Source organism: Cydia splendana, chromosome 20 (assembly GCF_910591565.1).
Source record: "Cydia splendana chromosome 20, ilCydSple1.2, whole genome shotgun sequence".
Taxonomy (NCBI): domain Eukaryota; kingdom Metazoa; phylum Arthropoda; class Insecta; order Lepidoptera; family Tortricidae; genus Cydia; species Cydia splendana.
Genome location: NC_085979.1, coordinates 12961143 through 12980250, shown reverse-complemented (window position 1 = coordinate 12980250; position 19108 = coordinate 12961143). Strand labels below are relative to the sequence as shown.

The 19108-nt window shown below is 39.4% G+C and overlaps 1 protein-coding gene across 1 annotated transcript in view; it reads left to right on the top strand.

The window, feature by feature from the left end:
* Positions 1-14310, top strand: part of LOC134800585 (protein EFR3 homolog cmp44E) — a 30254-nt gene extending 15944 nt beyond the window's left edge. The window contains exons 12-20 of the mRNA XM_063773075.1: positions 285-388; positions 1103-1223; positions 1800-1923; positions 6102-6215; positions 6711-6828; positions 9048-9133; positions 11861-12022; positions 12294-12440; positions 12937-14310. Of these exons, the coding sequence (XP_063629145.1) occupies positions 285-388; positions 1103-1223; positions 1800-1923; positions 6102-6215; positions 6711-6828; positions 9048-9133; positions 11861-12022; positions 12294-12440 (976 nt within the window). The 3' untranslated portion in view covers positions 12937-14310. The remainder of the gene's footprint in view (positions 1-284; positions 389-1102; positions 1224-1799; positions 1924-6101; positions 6216-6710; positions 6829-9047; positions 9134-11860; positions 12023-12293; positions 12441-12936) is intronic.
* The last annotated feature ends 4798 nt before the right edge of the window (positions 14311-19108 follow it).

Below are 19108 nucleotides of genomic sequence, written 5' to 3'. Positions count from 1 at the left end.
CAAAAATCGAAATTCAGCTATCTGCCTCTTTATCGCTAGAGTATGCAAGAGTCATAGAGAGGTTAAATAACGAAATTTCGATTTTCTTGTTTCGCGGTAGAGCCTCAGACGGTCTAGCATGAGTTGCGTTTTCGCGCGCGAGTCCATACTTGAAATCGCGCTAAATGTATGGAATTGCCCGGGAGAACGCAACTCATGCTAGCAGGTCAGATTGTGTGGATTGTCGTAGTGGCGCCCCCTACACAGAGTTTCGCGTAATATTAACTAGGTATTTGTATTTGCAGGCTGGCGTACGCGGAACTCGGGCTGACGATAGAGAAGTGCTCCCGCCCAGACCTCATCTTCATCAGCAAACACGGCTATGCTATATTCAGCTCTCTCTACGATGGTGAGTCCTCAGTCATAGAGAAAAAAATACATAGATTGCTCACTCCATACATCAGTTTTGGTACCAAAAAGACTATTATTTTCATAGTCGACATCTAGCATCGAGTAGCGGAATTATCAGTACTTTAAGTAGCAGTAGTAGTAGCTAATGTTGTTGAGCATTAGACTTTCCGGTCGGTGCTACATCTATCGTCACTTGACAGTGCTACTACTGCTACTTAAAGTACGGATAATTCCGCTACCTGAGGCTAGATGTCGACTATGAAAATAATAGTCTTTTTGGTACCAAAACTGATGTATGGAGTGAGCACTCTTATGCCCCAGTTTAGAATCCTAAAATATCCTTCTGCGATTGGTTGCATATTTAAAAACCTCTTTGGCATTGAAATCCCAAGATCTGGCGTACGCACAGTGACCGTTTTTTTATATGTCGGTGGAGAACAAGCATACGGCCCGCCTGATGGTAAGCAGTTTCCGTAGCTTATGTACAATACGCCTGCTAAATTGTATGCTCGTATTACAGGACAAACTCGGTAGAAGACTGGGGCGTATTGGGATTATTACAGTCTTCTCGCGATGGGTCTGTTGTGCGAGATTTTAGCGAGATAATTTCATGATGAACAAATTTTAACGACATTTTCACCAACATAGTTCTTAAAAAAATAACGTTCATGAATAAGAAAATAAGGCTTAACTCTGTATGTTTATTGTTTAGGTCTTCAACTAGAATCGAATACGTTGGAAAACATCGAGGCTATCTACACGACACTGGCGCTGTTAATCATCGAGCTGGGCTCAGAGGAGACTGTTTGCGATTTCATGCAACTCATACTGGCGTAAGCAAAAAGGATTTTTTAACCAACTTCAAAATTACAAAAGGATGGTCCGCAATTTAGTTGTATGTTTATTTTTTACTAGCGACCCGCCCCGGCTTCGCACGGGTTACGCCAAACCTCAACAAATTATATACCTAAACCTTCCTCAAGAATCACTCTATTGATAGATGAAGACCGCATGAAAATCCGTTCAGTGGTTTTTGAGTTTATCGCGAACATAAAAACTTCAAAACTTCAACATTTATTCAGCGAATAGGCCACAAGGGCACTTTTACACGTCAACATTGAATTTACATACAAGCAAAAATAATAACAATACACCAACAATTTTATAAAATACAACTAACTGCAACTACTAATTCAAACTAACGTATTACAATTACTTAGAGATGTATATGGTCTCTTAATGTCGAATAATATAAAAAAATACAGATACAAAAACACAAAAAGAATCTATAATATTTAACATACACATAAACTGACAGACGCGGCGGGGGACTTTGTTTTATAAACTGTAGTGATATTTAATTCAAATGGCTCCAATATAATCTGAGGGTATTATCTTGTGTTTTGCAGTATCCAGCAGTCTGCCTTGACGAACCCCGTCCTGACAGTGGGCCAGCAGTGCCAGCTGCACGCCGTCTGCATCTCGCTGGGGCTGCTGCTGCCCAGGACTCGAGCCCACGACTACCTGCTCAAGGTCAGTCAAAGAACCAGAAGAAGACAGACTGACATTCCGCCCGACCCTTGACGACTGTTCTGCCTATGGGTTAGTTGTGTTAATGGAGTTGGCACCTGTATTAATGGAGTATCCAGCAGTCCGCCTTGACGAACCCCGTCCTGACAGTGGGCCAGCAATGCCAGCTGCACGCCGTCTGCATCTCGCTGGGGCTGCTGCTGCCCAGGACTCGAGCCCACGACTACCTGCTCAAGGTCAGTCAAAGAACCAGAAGAAGACAGACTGACATTCCGCCCGACCCTTGACGACTGTTCTGCCTATGGGTTAGTTGTGTTAATGGAGTTGGCACCTGTATTAATGGAGTATCCAGCAGTCCGCCTTGACGAACCCCGTCCTGACAGTGGGCCAGCAATGCCAGCTGCACGCCGTCTGCATCTCGCTGGGGCTGCTGCTGCCCAGGACTCGAGCCCACGACTACCTGCTCAAGGTCAGTCAAAGAACCAGAAGAAGACAGACTGACATTCCGCCCGACCCTTGACGACTGTTCTACCCATGGGACAGTTGTATTAATGGAGTTGGCAACTGTATTAATGGAGTATCCAGCAGTCCGCCTTGACGAACCCCGTCCTGACAGTGGGCCAGCAGTGCCAGCTGCACGCCGTCTGCATCTCGCTGGGGCTGCTGCTGCCCAGGACTCGAGCCCACGACTACCTGCTCAAGGTCAGTCACTGTCACATTCAGCAATCTTGACATGCTATTTCGTTCCACAACAACAAAAGACGAACGAATTTGGCATAATCTGGTATCTTAACAGTTATTTAAGGGGAAAGGGGACGGCCGTTTCTCCATACAAACGTAGTCTCCATTTTCCACTCTGGATATTGACATTATGGAAAATGTTTGTACATAATCTGATGTATTAACCATAGCTATGCCCCTACGTTTGACTTTTTTCGATTCTTAGATCATTGTAAAAAATAGGAGCGAAAAACAGATTACATACATTTTTTTAAATGCTTCTAACTCTTATAATATAATAATTAAAAATTCGAAAATTCAAACGTAGGGGCATAGCTGTGGTTGATTTGCGTCAAATCATTCTCAATAATGTTAATATCCAGAGAGGAAAATGATGACTACGTTTGCATGAAAAGGCGATTTCGCGCGGGTCCCCTACTTTCGTCTTAACCGGTAACCGAAAAATGTAATGAACGAAAACGGTTCGAAAAATAAAACAATTTCAGAGCCCTGGTTTGTAGTACTTGTTTCATAATCGGATCGCGCCAATTAGTTGTGCGGGTGGCTCGCGCTATTAAGCGGGATTTACATTACGAAATTAGTGTCATGCATGTTGAAATCAGTTTCACGAAAGTAGTTTCGATATATGAGTCGCTTAACTTCAAACTCGGGTAAATCCATCTGTTCAAATAACAGGATAGAGTTGTTGTTTATGGTTTCGAGCGGGTGATGGGAGTAGAAGTCAAACACCTTATGTGTGATAGTATCAGAACGTATATTCTCTAAATGCCTGCCTATATATACACGTTAGGTTGCGCTGACACAAGCAATACGCGTTTATGTCGCAGTAAACCAAAGCGTTACTGCTAAACACTAAAAGTGGACAATCGCCATATTACACCTCCCCCGAACGTTCCTCTCACCGCCGGGGTGGCAGAAGAAAAAATTTAAACGCATGTTACTTGTTTACAATTTTTTCTGAAATCAATAAAAAAAATGTTAATAAATTATATAGGTATAATGCAAACAATCTTTATTTAGCTTGATTTTATGTGTCGTATTAATGTCGTAGTCCTTGTAAAAAAATATCGTTATCTTTTAATAAGAAAATATTATCTTCACTTAAAATGTTATCATCTCTCAAACGTTAAAATATTAATTTACTTCCTTTTCTCATAAAATATAAATCTCGTTCTTTAAAAACATTTACCTACTCTTCATCTTTAAAACATTTACTATTCAACTTTAAAACATTTAAAAACATTTGGTATTCAACTTTAAAATATTCACTCTCGCTGTTTATAGTTACGGTACCCTATAAATCTCGTAATAAAAATAACTAATGCCGTATTAAGACGGAGTCCTAAGCTCCTAACATAATTAATGGGAATGGTTACCCAGGGCATGGTCACCCTATAATCAATACATCATGGGCTACGCTCCCGTGCGTACCCGAACTTCATAACTACACGTGGGATTGGCTACCCGAGGGCATGGTCACCCTAAAACACAATAATAGCGGCATATCAGGCCAGGCTGTACGGCTCTGCCTGTACCTAGAGACACAAATACATTAAGACTTAAAAGTCTCCTACAACTTTCACGGAGGATACTGTATATCACACTATGATCAAGTACGAAGGACTAGTGCTCTAGCTATAAGGTCACATTGTACGAATGTGCCTATTAAACTCCTTAAAACTTCTCAAACTTGTATGTACCGTACTGTAAGGTTTTTTATAAAATAAACACTATTATTTAACTTCCAAAATTAAAAAAAAAAATTATGTAATAAATCAAACTTTCGCTGTATATCAGGTGATCAGTCCGACACGTAGCTAAAGTATTAATCATTACTCAAAAACAATTAAATAATTTTATTGAATTGAGTTGTTTATTACTTAATCGTTATGCGATGTATCAAATTTCATTCATCGCTTATTAAAATATTCTAACTCGCGGCAAAGTCTCGCGGCCTAGTTAAGTTTTCTGTCGACGTGCGCACAACGTGTGGCACGCGCTGCAAATTGCAACATACATAATTGAGGACACTATTCGACACTTTAAATTTTTATATTATATTATGACTTCTTATGAAAATTATTTATGCTCGAAACGAAATTGAGTTTAGCGACAACCTTTAATAATTATGAATGATTTAAATATGACTGCTACTGAATTGGAAAAAAAAAATGCTGGCTTTTAGAGAAAATTAAATAAAATACTAAATTACACGTAGGATTTACATCCTATTGCTGCGTGGCTGGCCGTCCTCGGCTTCGTCGGTCCGGTGCGAGTTCGCGACCGGCATTCTTGGCAGCTGTTGACGCGGCCTGGCGAGCTGGCACCTCCACGTGGCACTTGCTTGACGCTTCATATGGCTGGCCGGCTCTGCTTCCGATGATTATGGTGGGCCGGTATACCCTGGACACCTCTTGGTTTGCGAGCCGGGAAACCCTGGACAACGCTCTTCGATCTTCGCTCTTCTTGATTTCTCTTCTTAACTTGGTTTCCGTTTTTTGATGTTGGGTGGTTCTTCTTTTTTCTTGGTTCTTAATGGTGGTTGGTTCTGACTGCGTGGATTCTTGCGTTGAAAGTGTGATTGGTTATCTGGGTTGTAGTCTTGGTAGATTTTTTCTTCTTTCTTGAGTATTAGTTCGTTGGTTCGCTGGTCTGGGTCGCCATCAAATATCAGGATAGAGTTGTTGTTTATGGTTTCGAGCGGGTGATGGGAGTAGAAGTCAAACACCTTATGTGTGATAGTATCAGAACGTATATTCTCTAAATGCCTGCCTATATATACACGTTAGGTTGCGCTGACACAAGCAATACGCGTTTATGTCGCAGTAAACCAAAGTGTTACTGCTAAACACTAAAAGTGGACAATCGCCATATTATGCGATTTTGGTATTAAGAAAAGGTAATAGGGTATATATTTGCTGAGAGGGTTGAATGGATTTACCCGAGTTTGAAGTTAACCGACACATATGTGAAAGTAATTTTGTGAAGTAATTAGTGTCGTGAAATCCACAGTATCGCAGTGACCATGGCCCTATCAGCATCGAAGCGACACGTCCGCACAGCTCAGATACTTTCGCGACATTAAGTTTTGACGTCGCATTTTACACTACGAAATTAGTTGCATGACACTAATTTCACCAAAAAATCGCGCAGGGCACGAAATTGATTTGCTTTCATGAAATTAATGCATGCATTACGAAAATATTACTTAAATTACACGTGAAACTGTTCATAAAACAAATCAAATCAAATCAAATTCACGCCAACAATTTCGTAATGTAAGTATAGCGGCTTATACCTAAAAGGGATTTACATTACGAAACTAGACTTGGATACTTCTTTATGCTGTTGTCCACACGATGCATACAACCTGCGCGGATTACATGCGTGATTAAATTTTAAGTTACTTATATTGACTTATGTTTTTTTTCTGTCGACAGATAGTGGCAGCGCGGCGAGAGGACGCACCACACCTGTTACCACCGCTGTTAGAAGAGTACGACATCACGCCGGCCAAGATGCCCAACAAGTTCCCTTACCTCATGATCGATCAGGTAATATCAGCCGAAAGGCGTCTACGATATACAGCTAAATCTAATGATTACTTGCAATCTTAAATCTTTACAAGGCATAAACCCATATTCAGGAAATAAATAAATAAACGTGTCAGAAATTATGTAAAATTGAACCCTATTACTTTAACACAAAGTTCAAAATCGTGTGGGAAATATGGGTCTATATTAGGTCGCATAATAATTGATTGTCCTAATGTATTGTTACGCATAAACCTCATTTCGCATAATTGTTATTGTGCTCACTAATAACATTTCTGAATAATTATAAAACAAACCTAACCTAACATACCCTATTCTACACAACCTATGCAAAATATTTTCGAAAATACTCTTTGTTTGCTAGTATCACGGTTACCAGTATAAATTGACAGTGGGTTAACAGTTTAACCGATTAACCCCGGGTTAGTGGGATGGTGCAAGTGGCGCTTAGTATCCCTTTTTCAGAAGGATACTAACCTGCGATTATAAACGCAGATGGAGCTGTGTGACTGCCTGAAGGCATCAGGCCTGGACGCGGCGCGGCTGCAGGCGCCGTCGCCCTACGTGGCGGGCGGCGTCAGTCTGGCGCACAGGCACAGCTGGCTCGAGACCGGTCAGTACACATGTTTACACATCCATACTTAATGTTACACATTTAACACCTCTAACACCACACTACAAATGTAGTGCATAATTATTTTCCATCGTATTTTCACGGAAACGTACGAACGTGTCTCTATTTCAGTCAGTTTCGGTAAAAAAGGACTGAGGTTGACTGAAGTAGCATGACAAATACGAACGCTTCGGAGAAAATTCGATGGAAAACAATTCTGCACTACATCTACCTTTCGCGTCGAATGATAATCCCTATGACATTTTATTATATCGAGTAGCTGTCACATCAAAAAGATTGGAAGTTTAGCACATTAATTTATTGAGAAAAAGTCCAACCAAACTAAATTTTAAAGAACTATCATAGGGACCATCATAGTATACTAACAGTTATTTAAATTGTGACTAAAATTTCAGTTAATATTTACATCATTATGAACTGTAATCAATAATCATAATCGATTAATTTTGTTCTTTCATATGCCAAGCAAATATCATAATATGTACATAAAATAACTATGCTCGTCTAAGTTTGGTATTCCACCTTTCAATTTCTTGGTCCAATGTTTCACTCTCTCACTAAGCAAAATGTGAGACGCAAATACACATTGGACAAAGAAATTGTACAGGTGGAATACCACCCTAACTTACGTGAAATAAAAAGAGCATTTTTAATTACACCAACGAGTCTACCGCGATATAATTTCATTGTTTTTACCTTAAATTCCGACGCTTCAGCTGAGTTCCAACAGCTGTGGTCACGGAAAGACTGACGTCCCAACAAATGTCAGCAAATGTTTGTGTAATTAAATATGTGTACAAAACGCGAGAGTTTAAAGTATTATAAGAGCAATTTTTTTTGAAGTAAGAGCGTAGAAACACTTTTGATATCGTCATGTCACTGTTGCCCCAATAACCGCTTATTTAGGAATCAACACATCAGCTGGGGACCATCGAGAGGCGCTGGAAATAACTAACATCAAGTTCCATCATTGCATCAACGGGTGTTGGCGTCCCCTCCACCAACTTCCCATTACCAAAGAGAATTTGAAATAGAGGCAGATTGTCAAAATAAATTATGTAGTCACTGTAAATTTACTGCCATCTTTCGACAGATGTTTAAAACTTTTAGAACGCCATTTGACTTGGATACTTATTCTGTCACAATTGTGTTATTTTTTATTTTTTGTGTTAAATTTGTTAAATATGAAAAAGTGTCGCCATCAATTTTCAATTTCTTTATTATTCAATTTAGGCATTAACATAATGCACCTATGAAGTAACATAATGCACCCATAATGCATCTACTTGAGACTAGGCCAAAGGTATGGCGCCATCGCTCGAACAGATGGAATTATACCTTCGGCCTAGTCTCGAGTAGATGGCGACACTGTCGAAAGTTGGCAGTAAATTCACTGTGACAACATAATTTACTTTGATAATAACTCTCTAGTCGATACTAAACCCTATCTCCTATAATACCCTAAAAGCAGATTGTCGGCACGGGCAAGACGAACACTTGTAATATTGTAATAGTACATTTCAATGCAAGTGTGGAAAGTATGTTATTATTTACGAGTCCCGAGATAGAGCCGTAGGCGAATAAAAGACACGGGACAAGTACATTGAACGACGTTTTTTAATATATTTGCGAAAAAATCACAATAAAACAAATATTGGTAACATGAGGATTACACTTATAGTTACGAATTTTCTCTTGAACTACATATATTGTATATTTTGTTGTATATTATATATTATTCAGCACTATAAACTACGTTCAGCGATGCTTTACATTGCCAAAATTAATCACATTAACTCATTTCATACAAAAACACTCTTACAGTTTAAAATAATTATTTTAATTCAACTAAATTACAAGTGAAAATGGCGGGCGCCGGTTTTACTTTTTAATTTTTAATTTTTCCTGTTAACGACAGCCAACGAGGCAATGATAGTTCCATTCAGCCAAATAAAAAATACTGTTCCTCTTGCCTCGGCACTCATCTTACCCTACTTAACCTTAAATCATTTAGGTTACATTACCAATCAACAACAGCTTATATAGGAATCGACTCACCGGCCTGGGACCATCGAGCGTGAACTAACATCATCACAACGGGTGTTGGCTTGAACACTATTAAATTCCCAATATTAATCCCTCAACTGTTGAAGCAGATGGTCGGCGGCCGTCAGTATTCACGTTTCCGCTGCCTGCAGGCGCGGCCGCGGGCAGGGACAGTCTCGCCGACATCGGGGCTCCCAACGAGATGGACAGCGCTAACAGCTCGCCTGGAGTACAGCGGGTGAGTTATTTGTGTTTTTTACTCATTGACATATATCTAAACGGTTACGGGCACTAAGAATGGTGCTAGTTCAGCGGTGTCACTCCCTCAGGAGTGACAATCGTGCAGTCTAACGCAACTAGTTGCGACCGATCGCGCGCGTCATGTGAACTCATCAATCAATAGCATTGTGGCGCTGAATGGTATCGTCTTGGGTCGTCCCATTCGTTTTTCGTCAATTTCTTAAATTAGTCCTATTCTGCTTTCGTCACCCATTCTACATTCGTCACAATCGTCGGTGGCTTTCAATGTAGAATGCGTGACGAAAGCAGAATAGGACTAATTTAAGAAATTGACGAAAAACGAATGGGACGACCCAATACGATACCCGCTGAATGATTGGCTCGAATTCGTGTTCGTGACACCGCTGTACTGGCACCGTTCTTAGTAAGGCGTAAGGCCCGTCTTTATATATTTGTCAATGTTTTAGTGTGTTTTTCTACTCGTCGATTTTAATGGTTGAATTAGAAGCCACATATTTCGACTAAGGTTTAGAGTTTGTGTAGTCAGGGCGTGTAGAGTTAGAAGCTTGGCTCTACTACAGATCTGATAACATTTTGACAGTGCGAACTGTATGGTTTCATCTTGGCAACATTTTACATGACAATGTTTTTGGTGGGATGTAGGTACCCATCTTTCACGTCAGTATTATACTGTTCAAACATAAATCCTTACATCTGTCCTGTGTTGATCCTATGTATGTCAATCCTTATCCTGTTCCTTCTAACCAGGGATGTTGCGAATATTCGCATCCGCAACCGCGAAACTTCCGCATTATTTTCAAAATCCGTATCCCCATAAAATCGATGCTGAGCTTAATGCGGATGCGGATGTCGAACAAGTCGGTACAGGAACGTCTTAGCGGCGGCGTAACTGCTAGGTAATTTCGTCATTATCTATAACGAAATCGTTTAGATCCAGAAAAGTCGGCCAAGTTACTGTTTATTAAATATAACGCACCTATATTCTTGCTCAAATACTAAACGATTCGTTTTTTTTATAAAAATTACTCAAATGTCATCTTTGACGTTTTTAAGTACCTAATCTTGACATCCGCATCCACGGATGTGAGCCTTTAAATATCCGCATCCGATTCCGCGGATGTCGAAAAATCTGCATCCGCAACATCCCTGCTTCTAACCTATCCATTGATGTAACCCTACTCTCCAGCAACACGAGGCCCTGGACGAGGAGTACCGCGTGTTCTTAGAGAAGTACAACCGCAACTATCGACCCGTGATGCCGCATTTCGCAGTCTACGTAATATTTCTACTTTTATTTTACAATGTCAAAAAACAAGCAGATAATAAAGTACAGGTTTTCTCGCCTGCTTTTGACGTTAGCTAGTTAGTTAATGCGTGTTTTTTTTTTGCCGTTTTTTGCGTAATGGTACGGAACCCTTCGTGCGCGAGTTCGACTCACACTTGGCTGGATTTTGAAATTATGAAAAGACCGATTTTGATAAAAGAAGCTAAATGTTTTCAGTCAACTTGAATATTTACTTGTCTCTGATATAATTGAATAATATGAATAGCGTACACCATATGTAGATCCTAAAACATGTCCAATCCTTTCCTAATTCTTGTCCTAACTTGTCCCTGTATGTCCCTACCACCAGCGCAGCGACGACGACTTTTGGCATTGGTCCGACGATTCTTCCTTCACAGAAATCGGACTTGACTCGATGGACACGGTACAGGCTTAGAGAAAGATAGTAAGACAAGAGTGCTCACTCCGTACATCAGTTTTGGTACCAGAAAGACTATTCTTTTCGCAGTCGACATCTAGCATCGAGTAGCGGAATTATCAGTACTGCTTCTTGACAATAGATACCTCTTCGTTTCCTCGTCTTTTTGGTACCAAAACTGATGTATGGAGTGAGCAATCTATGTATTTTTATTTTTTTTCTCTATGGTACAGGTTTAAAGCTAGTTTCTGATTATTTAAATCCATTTAATTTACTACCTTAACTTGAAAAAGTTACAACTTGAAACAAGCCATATCGCATGATGCTGGTAAAGGGGCACACAGATTACCAGTTCGCCGGACGATATCAGCCTGTCAGTTGTTCGGAATTGTCACCTTTTGCGTTTAACTGACAGACTGACATCGTCCGGCGAACTGGTAATATGTGGGTCCCTTAACGTAACATTGACTATAAGTAGAAAATCAAATGTATTAAGGCTATTTTCAATCGCAAATGAAGGGTAAACCCATTGTCTGTAATGTATACTAAGTGTGTCGACATTCACTTGTATTTTAGTGTGGTATTCCATCTGTCCAATTTCTTTGTCCAATGTCAGTGCGTCTCACTCTCTCATTAAAGCAAAATGTGCGACGCAATACACATTGGACAGGTGGAATACCACCCTTAGGTGAAATCAGTTTCAGTTAAACTAGAAGTTTAGAGGAAGCGGTTAGAGTGATAGTGTTAAATTTTAAGACGGTGTCGTACACGCACAAGTCGCCATATTTCCATATTGTCTAATGACGTCATTGATCCTCTAATTAAAGCGAGATGCAAGTTTCTAAAGCTCAGTTTAGTTTGTTACTCCAATGTGTATTTTGTCTCACAATTTGCTTAATGAGAGAGTGAGACGCAATGACATTGGACCAAGATATTAGACAGATGGAATACCACCCTAAGTTAATGATTCACTAGTATACCAAAAAGTTATATAATTCTAGCACCCGCAACAACCAGAGAGCGTCAGCCTAGAAGCTTTACGTCGCGCCGCCACCGGCCCCAGCGACGCAGAGCGACGAGAGGCCGAAAGGCGACGGGCCTCGCTCAACAGCGCCTTCCGTACCGCGCCCTTCGACCATCTAGTCAGCCTTACACAGCCAAAGGTCAGTCTGAAATATCCCAGCGACACTGAGCGAAGCGAGGAGTAACGTGCTAAGCTCATCTCAACTGCGCCCTTCGACTATTTAGGCAGCCTTACACAACCCAAAGTCAGTCTGAACAGCGAGGCCTAGCGACGAGGCCGAGAGACGACGAACTTCGCTAAAGGCTAGTAATATTGAGCGAAGGTGTCATTTTCAAAGTCAGCAATAATACTACCTATATTATATAATTAAAGTTTGACATCTCTTTATTTAACTAATTATTTATTCACAGTACGAGCTAAAAGACAAGCTAGAAGAGATCTTCAGCTCCATCCAATCGGAGCCCCTCCTGCCTCGCTCGGCCTGCTCCCCTACAGCATCACACCAGAGCAATCTTCACAAGCACACCAAGTATCTGCCCGAGCTGTTCCTCTACTAGGTAAGTCACCATTCAGAACTGAAATAAATGTCAAAAGAAAATGTGGCCGAGGCCTGGAGGCCCCGAGGCCGGATAGAAACGACGGACGCATCCGTTTTTTTTTTTCACCCTTCACATACTCTGGTACACCTAATTTGTCAGTAGAAAAAGGCCCAAAATTCAATTTTTTATGAGAGGCCAACACATCGCCCCTACATTTTTTCAATTTGCCGCCTTTTTCTTCTGACGAACTGGGTGTGCCGGAGTATAAATCATCAGAACATACCACAATCGCGTATTTTAACTACTACCCTATTACACACTTAGACAGTACCCTAGATCCTGAAGGAACCAGTGGTTGTTTTGAATTCATTTGTTTTTCGGTCAAAGACCTTCGGCTTATTTTATAGAGACAAATGGCAGGATCGCCATGTGAGGTGCGTGTTTACATTTTAGTACGAACGAAATGTTCATTTGCATTGAATAATTCAAAATAAATGAAACTTTCCTTTTCCAGATAATGTTCCCGATCAACAGCTTAGCCTCAATCAAAGAATTATCAATTGCAGAAGAGTTGTAAAATCTAAGAAGAACCTTGCCCCGAGTTTGACAGAGACTGCCCCGAGATGTCATATTGTACGGCTAGTGAACTGTCAACTTTTGACAACCATATATACTGCGTAACAAATTCTAAGCACGTTTTTTTTTTCTTACACTTTGCAACTCAGTGAATAATTCTATGGCTTCTATAAGTAAATACCTAAATATAATCATGATATTTATTCTAATAGCTGTTATTTCGGCTTAATGACTTGTTTATATCAATGTTAATGTTCAAATTCGACTAATATACTACCTAATGTTACAACAAAATTCTTCTAATCTTGCTCAAAATCACTTTCACCATTGACTTTAAGCCTTTTGAATCTTAGCATGAATGTATGCGGGCATCGTAGCCTAAAGGTGCGTGCAACTGTAGAGTTGTGTATATGACATTATGTATACGTAAAGAAGGAAATCCAATTGTGTTACTCATTTACTTTATTTAACCTTTTCGACGCCGTGTCAAACACAAAAGCTGTCACTCGGACGCCACGTAACCGAAGTGTCAAAACTGAAATTGAACTTTATGCATATGGACGTAGGTCTATGTTGCTCTGTGGTCTGTGGCCGATTAATCGGGTCTTTGGCGTTGAACCTGCGGTACGGATATATCGGTCATTGGCGTCCAAAAGGTTAAATTCGAAATTCGAGTCGACTCATAACATTCCATGTATTCGAATCTCTTGCTTTTATTGTAAACTACGATTTATATTTACTTATATACTTTATAATATTTTTTGCGCTTTGAAAAATAGTGCTTAAATGTGAAAAATATAAGGTTGGAATATCAACTCAATTACAGATGTACTTAGTGCATAATTGTTTTCCATCGTATTTTCTCGGAAACGTTCGTATTTGTCATGCTACTTCAGTGAACCTCAGCACTTTTTGTACCGAGACTGACTGAAATAGCAAGACGCGTTCGTACGTTTCCGTGAAAATACGATGGAAAATTATTATGCACTACATCCGTAGGTGTATAGCGACTTTTGATGTTATCTGTTGATGATGTTCGGTAGATGGATTGGTATAATTCATGTAAAATATGACTTGATGTATTTAATTAACATATTATAGGTATATCTTTATAAAACAATGCAATACTAATATACTGCCAATAGATTGAATGATTAAATAAAATAGCCTAAATATTAAGTTGGGGGTCACTATACCAACTCCTGATTTGTGTATTTGTCAATGTCAATTTTGTTGTATTATGTTAAAGTGCACTTACACTAGAGTTAGACCAAGATAAGTCTGCAACGATTTTGATAGCACACGCAGTGCCAGTGTTATTTATACGTCATAATTTCATAGAAGTTTGCCGTTTAAAATAACTTTCACTGCAGACTTATCTTGGTCTAACTCTAGCAATTTTTCAGTCAACAGCAGTAGGTCAAATTGGATTATTATGTTTACAAAGCAATTTCAATACAATGCGACATATTTCGCCATTATTTTCATATTACTCAAAACTTCTTAAATTGCAAAAGTGCCCAATGGGGTTGGCAACTGTCAAAGGTTTGCATAGATGGCGCCATCATAGCTTGCCCCTTTTTCTATGAGATTTGGCTTAAAGGGCTGGCATCTAGGGTCTTAAAAAAACAAAAAATTTACACAATTCTAGGGATTGACAGGGCAAGCTATGATGGCGCCATCTGCTAAAAACTTCGCCCGGCCAACCCCATTGCTAAGGGTGAGCCAACATTTACAAATGTTGTATACACAGATCAATATAAATTGCTCGTGTGAGTGCACCTTAAGAATTATTGTTGTTAGATGAAGGTATTCATACTTAATAGGTAGTTGGTAGACCGATGCGACAGCCTACTAGTATATTCTAGTATTTGAAAAGTAAAATTTACCCTGTGGTATTTAAATGTTTTGGCAAAATAGCGAAACTGACTGTCTATCTCTTTCCATTTTGTTTGGTCTGTAGACAGGTACATAAAACAGTTGGGCTGCTTCAAAAGTTGTAAGATATAATTCTCTGGGATAATATATTCTATTATATATTATGTATGTAGGGTAGTTTGGTCTGTTGGTACATGGTGAATTGATCTAATAATTATTAATGATAAGTAATAGTTGATACGTAGTTGATGGCTTTTTCGCCTTAAGGGATTATTTCCAATATGATTATGGATACTATACCTATATATTGACTTATCTGGTAAATCAATTTGTTTAGAGACACATCATTTATTGGTCAGTGCCCTTTACCAGGCTGACATTTCAAAAATGACAATCGAATGTCAGTCTTACTCATCGAAACTAGAACACATGTTTGAAGTGCCATATGTGGGAAATATATAATATATCCCTTACCCTAGTAAATGCACAGAATAAGTAATAGTACTAGGTACAGAAGACTCACTCTCTAACAAAAAGCGTCTGTTACGATCAGGACAGATATGGCCGCTAGGTGGCGACAGCGCCACGCGCGGCTTATGGCTAGCCACCAAAATTGGTGTGGAACGGATGTACTTGTAGCTACCTGTTGCAAAGCGACGAAATCGCGGAGTGAGCCACGCCTGGTAAAGGGTTATGTTTTTAAGCTACAGATTTATTTGTAGGTAGACTGGATTGACCAAACCTAAATTGTTTCATACTGTCAACACCCAGAAGACTTTTTTGGTCGGTTGGTTTGGTTTGGTGTTGGTGGTTAAAAAGGCCAGAGCACATCGGCTACGTGCGCGCGCACTAATATGTTAGAGCCGCGCACGCACACTTCACGCAAGCGGTGTGCCATCTCTCATAAGGATCTGTATACTACAACACGCATATGCCCGTCTACGCACACGCATCCGGTGTGCACGGTGGGTTGATGCCAAGCCGGATGGGTTTTTAGGGTTAGTTCCCGATTCGTCGGATTTACTTTAGTACGTCACTAACTATAGGGGGCAGCATAGGAGCAGTCAGATTTTTGGCGCGTAAATGTGACGTTTATGCTTCCGATGTAGCCCACAAGATGGCAGAACCTACTATGCACAAGGAAACGTACCGACGAGAACGGTAGATGGTAGCACTTGCTTTGGCATTGTACATGTGCACATATGTTTCCGATTCAGGCCACAAGATGGCAGACCCTCCAATGTGCACGGTCCCTATACGAGAATCCGGCGAATCGGGAACTAACCGTTTTTAGCACGTCTTCAGCTCTCTTCGCAGTACACCGCTTGCGTTGCGTAGGTACTCGAATGAGGTTCGGTCCTTCCGGTGTGGTCTGGCCTTCAGTATTTTTATCTGTGGTTATGTATTGATATTGTTATTTTGTTTGTACTTATAAATATATGTACGGTCGGGTTGTATTATGAATTGTGACGGTTAATAAATATGTGGTTTGGACCGATTTGATGTTTTATTTTTCATGAATTCTGATGAAAATCGACATTTTCACAAGGTAGACCGTTTAACAGGTAAGACCGTCAACCAGCTCTTTCGTCACTAACTCTTGCGTTTGTACAGTCAGCGTCATACAGTAGATAGCATCCAAAGTACCGAACTATTTGAATACATACTTTGGATGCTACCTACTATATGACGCTGACTGTACAGAAGGTAGATAGAGCAGAAGGAGCGAACCTCTTCTTTTCTGACTTTGTCTGAGCGACGTACGTATAAAAATACAAGAGTTCTTGCCCTATGGCGGTCTTCCCAGCAATACGTTTTATATGCCGACCTTACCCACATTGGCCTAACCTGTCTAATTATTCGAGTTGGATCAGAAATACGGAGTTAAAAAAACACAAAGGTAAAAAACAACAATTTTAATATTCAAAATATCTATACAATAATACTATCTAGTTTACAATTTATCTACTTAATGTTAGTGTTAGGTACAATAGGGTCGGAACAAAGAGTCGAGCCTTTAGCAACTCATCTTAGCCCAAGGATATATATTTTTCACCTCAGCAGCTGGAACAAGGGTACTTTGCTTCTTAAAAACAGTGAGAAAAATGCGATTTTGCTCACTGGGTCATTTTGTCTCACTCAGTGAGCAAAATCGCATTTTGCTCACTGATTGTGTCTCACTCAGTGAGCAAAATCGCATTTTGCTCACTGAGTGAGACAAAATGACATTCAAGTGACCTTTATAGTCATTTCAACATGCGGGGTCTAATACAAGTTCGATATACTTGGGTTCTATTATCTCTGTCCCTCTAGGTATGTTCTCACTGCTTAGGGTGAAAAATTTTGTGTACTACACGAGATCAAAGTTATTTACATCTCGTGCGCTTTTGAATCCCTTACTACGCTCAAGATTCTAAATTAGAGACTCTTTCGCTTGCACGGGACTCAAAATAAGCACTCGAAGAAATATCAAACTTTGATCTCTTGTTGTACAAATAACTATTTCTATATCCATATAAAACTATTTTTAACCTTTTGACCGCCGTAGTCTGATATACAAGACAAACAAAATCGGGCTCATTTCGCCGCGGTCTGAATAAATAAGACAAAACTTCGTATAACTTCGTGCCCCCCGGCGACACGAGCACGCTCGATGACAAATTCTATGGCGCTCAAAAGGTTAATAGGGCAATTCGCCAGTAACTGGCCACCCGAAACTAAAAACAAAAATTCTATTCACCTGATAAACAGAATTCATTTTAGTATAAGGTGGCTAGTTATTGAAGGCTGGCCAGTTACTGACACCTTATACTAAAATGAATTCTGTTTACAGGTGAATCGAATTCATTTTTAGTTTAGGGTGGCCAGTTATTGGCCGATGGCCAGTTACTGGTGAATTACCCTATTTCTCTGGAGATTGAATTTTACCGCAACAAAAAGGAAATAGTACGTATATATATTTATAGGGCCTATTATAATTATGTTGTATAATTTTTTTTTACGGTTTTGGATAAAATTTGTCTGGTTTAAAGAGCTTCTCATTCTGGGCGGAATAAATACGAAATCACAACTTGTCTCGAAAAAAAAATCCATTGAGTTACAAAAATACCAAGATTTTTCGGGGCATAAGGTAAAATTGCGCTTATATTATATTGCACATCAGAGATCTCGATCTATTTACTAAATTGAACTGAAATCTGACGAAAAAAATGCGAAAACAAAATATATCCTCCCAAGGCCCAAGGCCCTACCTATAGTACTTATTCAGTTCGATGAAATTTAAATCATATTCAATTGGAACAGAGTCGCATTTGTTTCATCAACTCTATTCCCTGCACTAAAGGTTCAAATTTCAGTGGCAAATTCTGTATTTATCATTTATATGGCTGGGCCTTAGGAGGATAAATTGGTCACTCTATGCTTTTTTCAATGCTAATAAGTTTCAGAATCTCACATTTGGTGATTAGTTTAATAGGAACGTAATTTACAGATTAGGGAAAGAGGCGTTTTAAAACTGAGTATAATCTGATTTAAAATGTCACATATAAGAACGCCACTGTCGGCAATAGCCGACAACAGGTACAGTTTAAAAAGAAACCTTCATGCATTGCATTAGGGTTTACTATTGCATGTTATATCAAATAACAAAATATATTGTGTTCTCTAAAATAAACTATTTTATTAGTATTCCGATTTTTTACAAAGTTTGTGTACAAATCGGTCAAGCTTATTTTTTTAATTACTTACAAATTATATTAGTATCTACATTTTTTTATCCCAATTTTGATAAAACATCAGCTTTGGTAAGTTTCAAATATACATCAAAAAGTTTATTCCCTATAATAGTATTAGTTTACATATAATATGGCAGAAGTAATACATCTCACCTTTTCATATGAAGTCTGTTCGTACATAAAATATATCCTTTGAAAAACTGACAAAAGTTATCAAATCTTAAAATGTTTAGTTAGAATTAAAACTGTCATAGTTTTATTATAAAAACCGGACAAGTGCGAGTCGGACTCGCCCACCGAGGGTTCCGTACTTTTTAGTATTTGTTGTTATAGCGGCATCAGAAATACATCATCTGTGAAAATTTCAACGGTTCATGAGATACAGCCTGGGACGGACAGCGTCTTAGTAATAGGGTCCCGTTTTTACCTTTTGGGTACGGAGCCCTGAAAAAGGCAAAAATACAGGATCAATTCATCGAACGCATAGATGCCGCATCA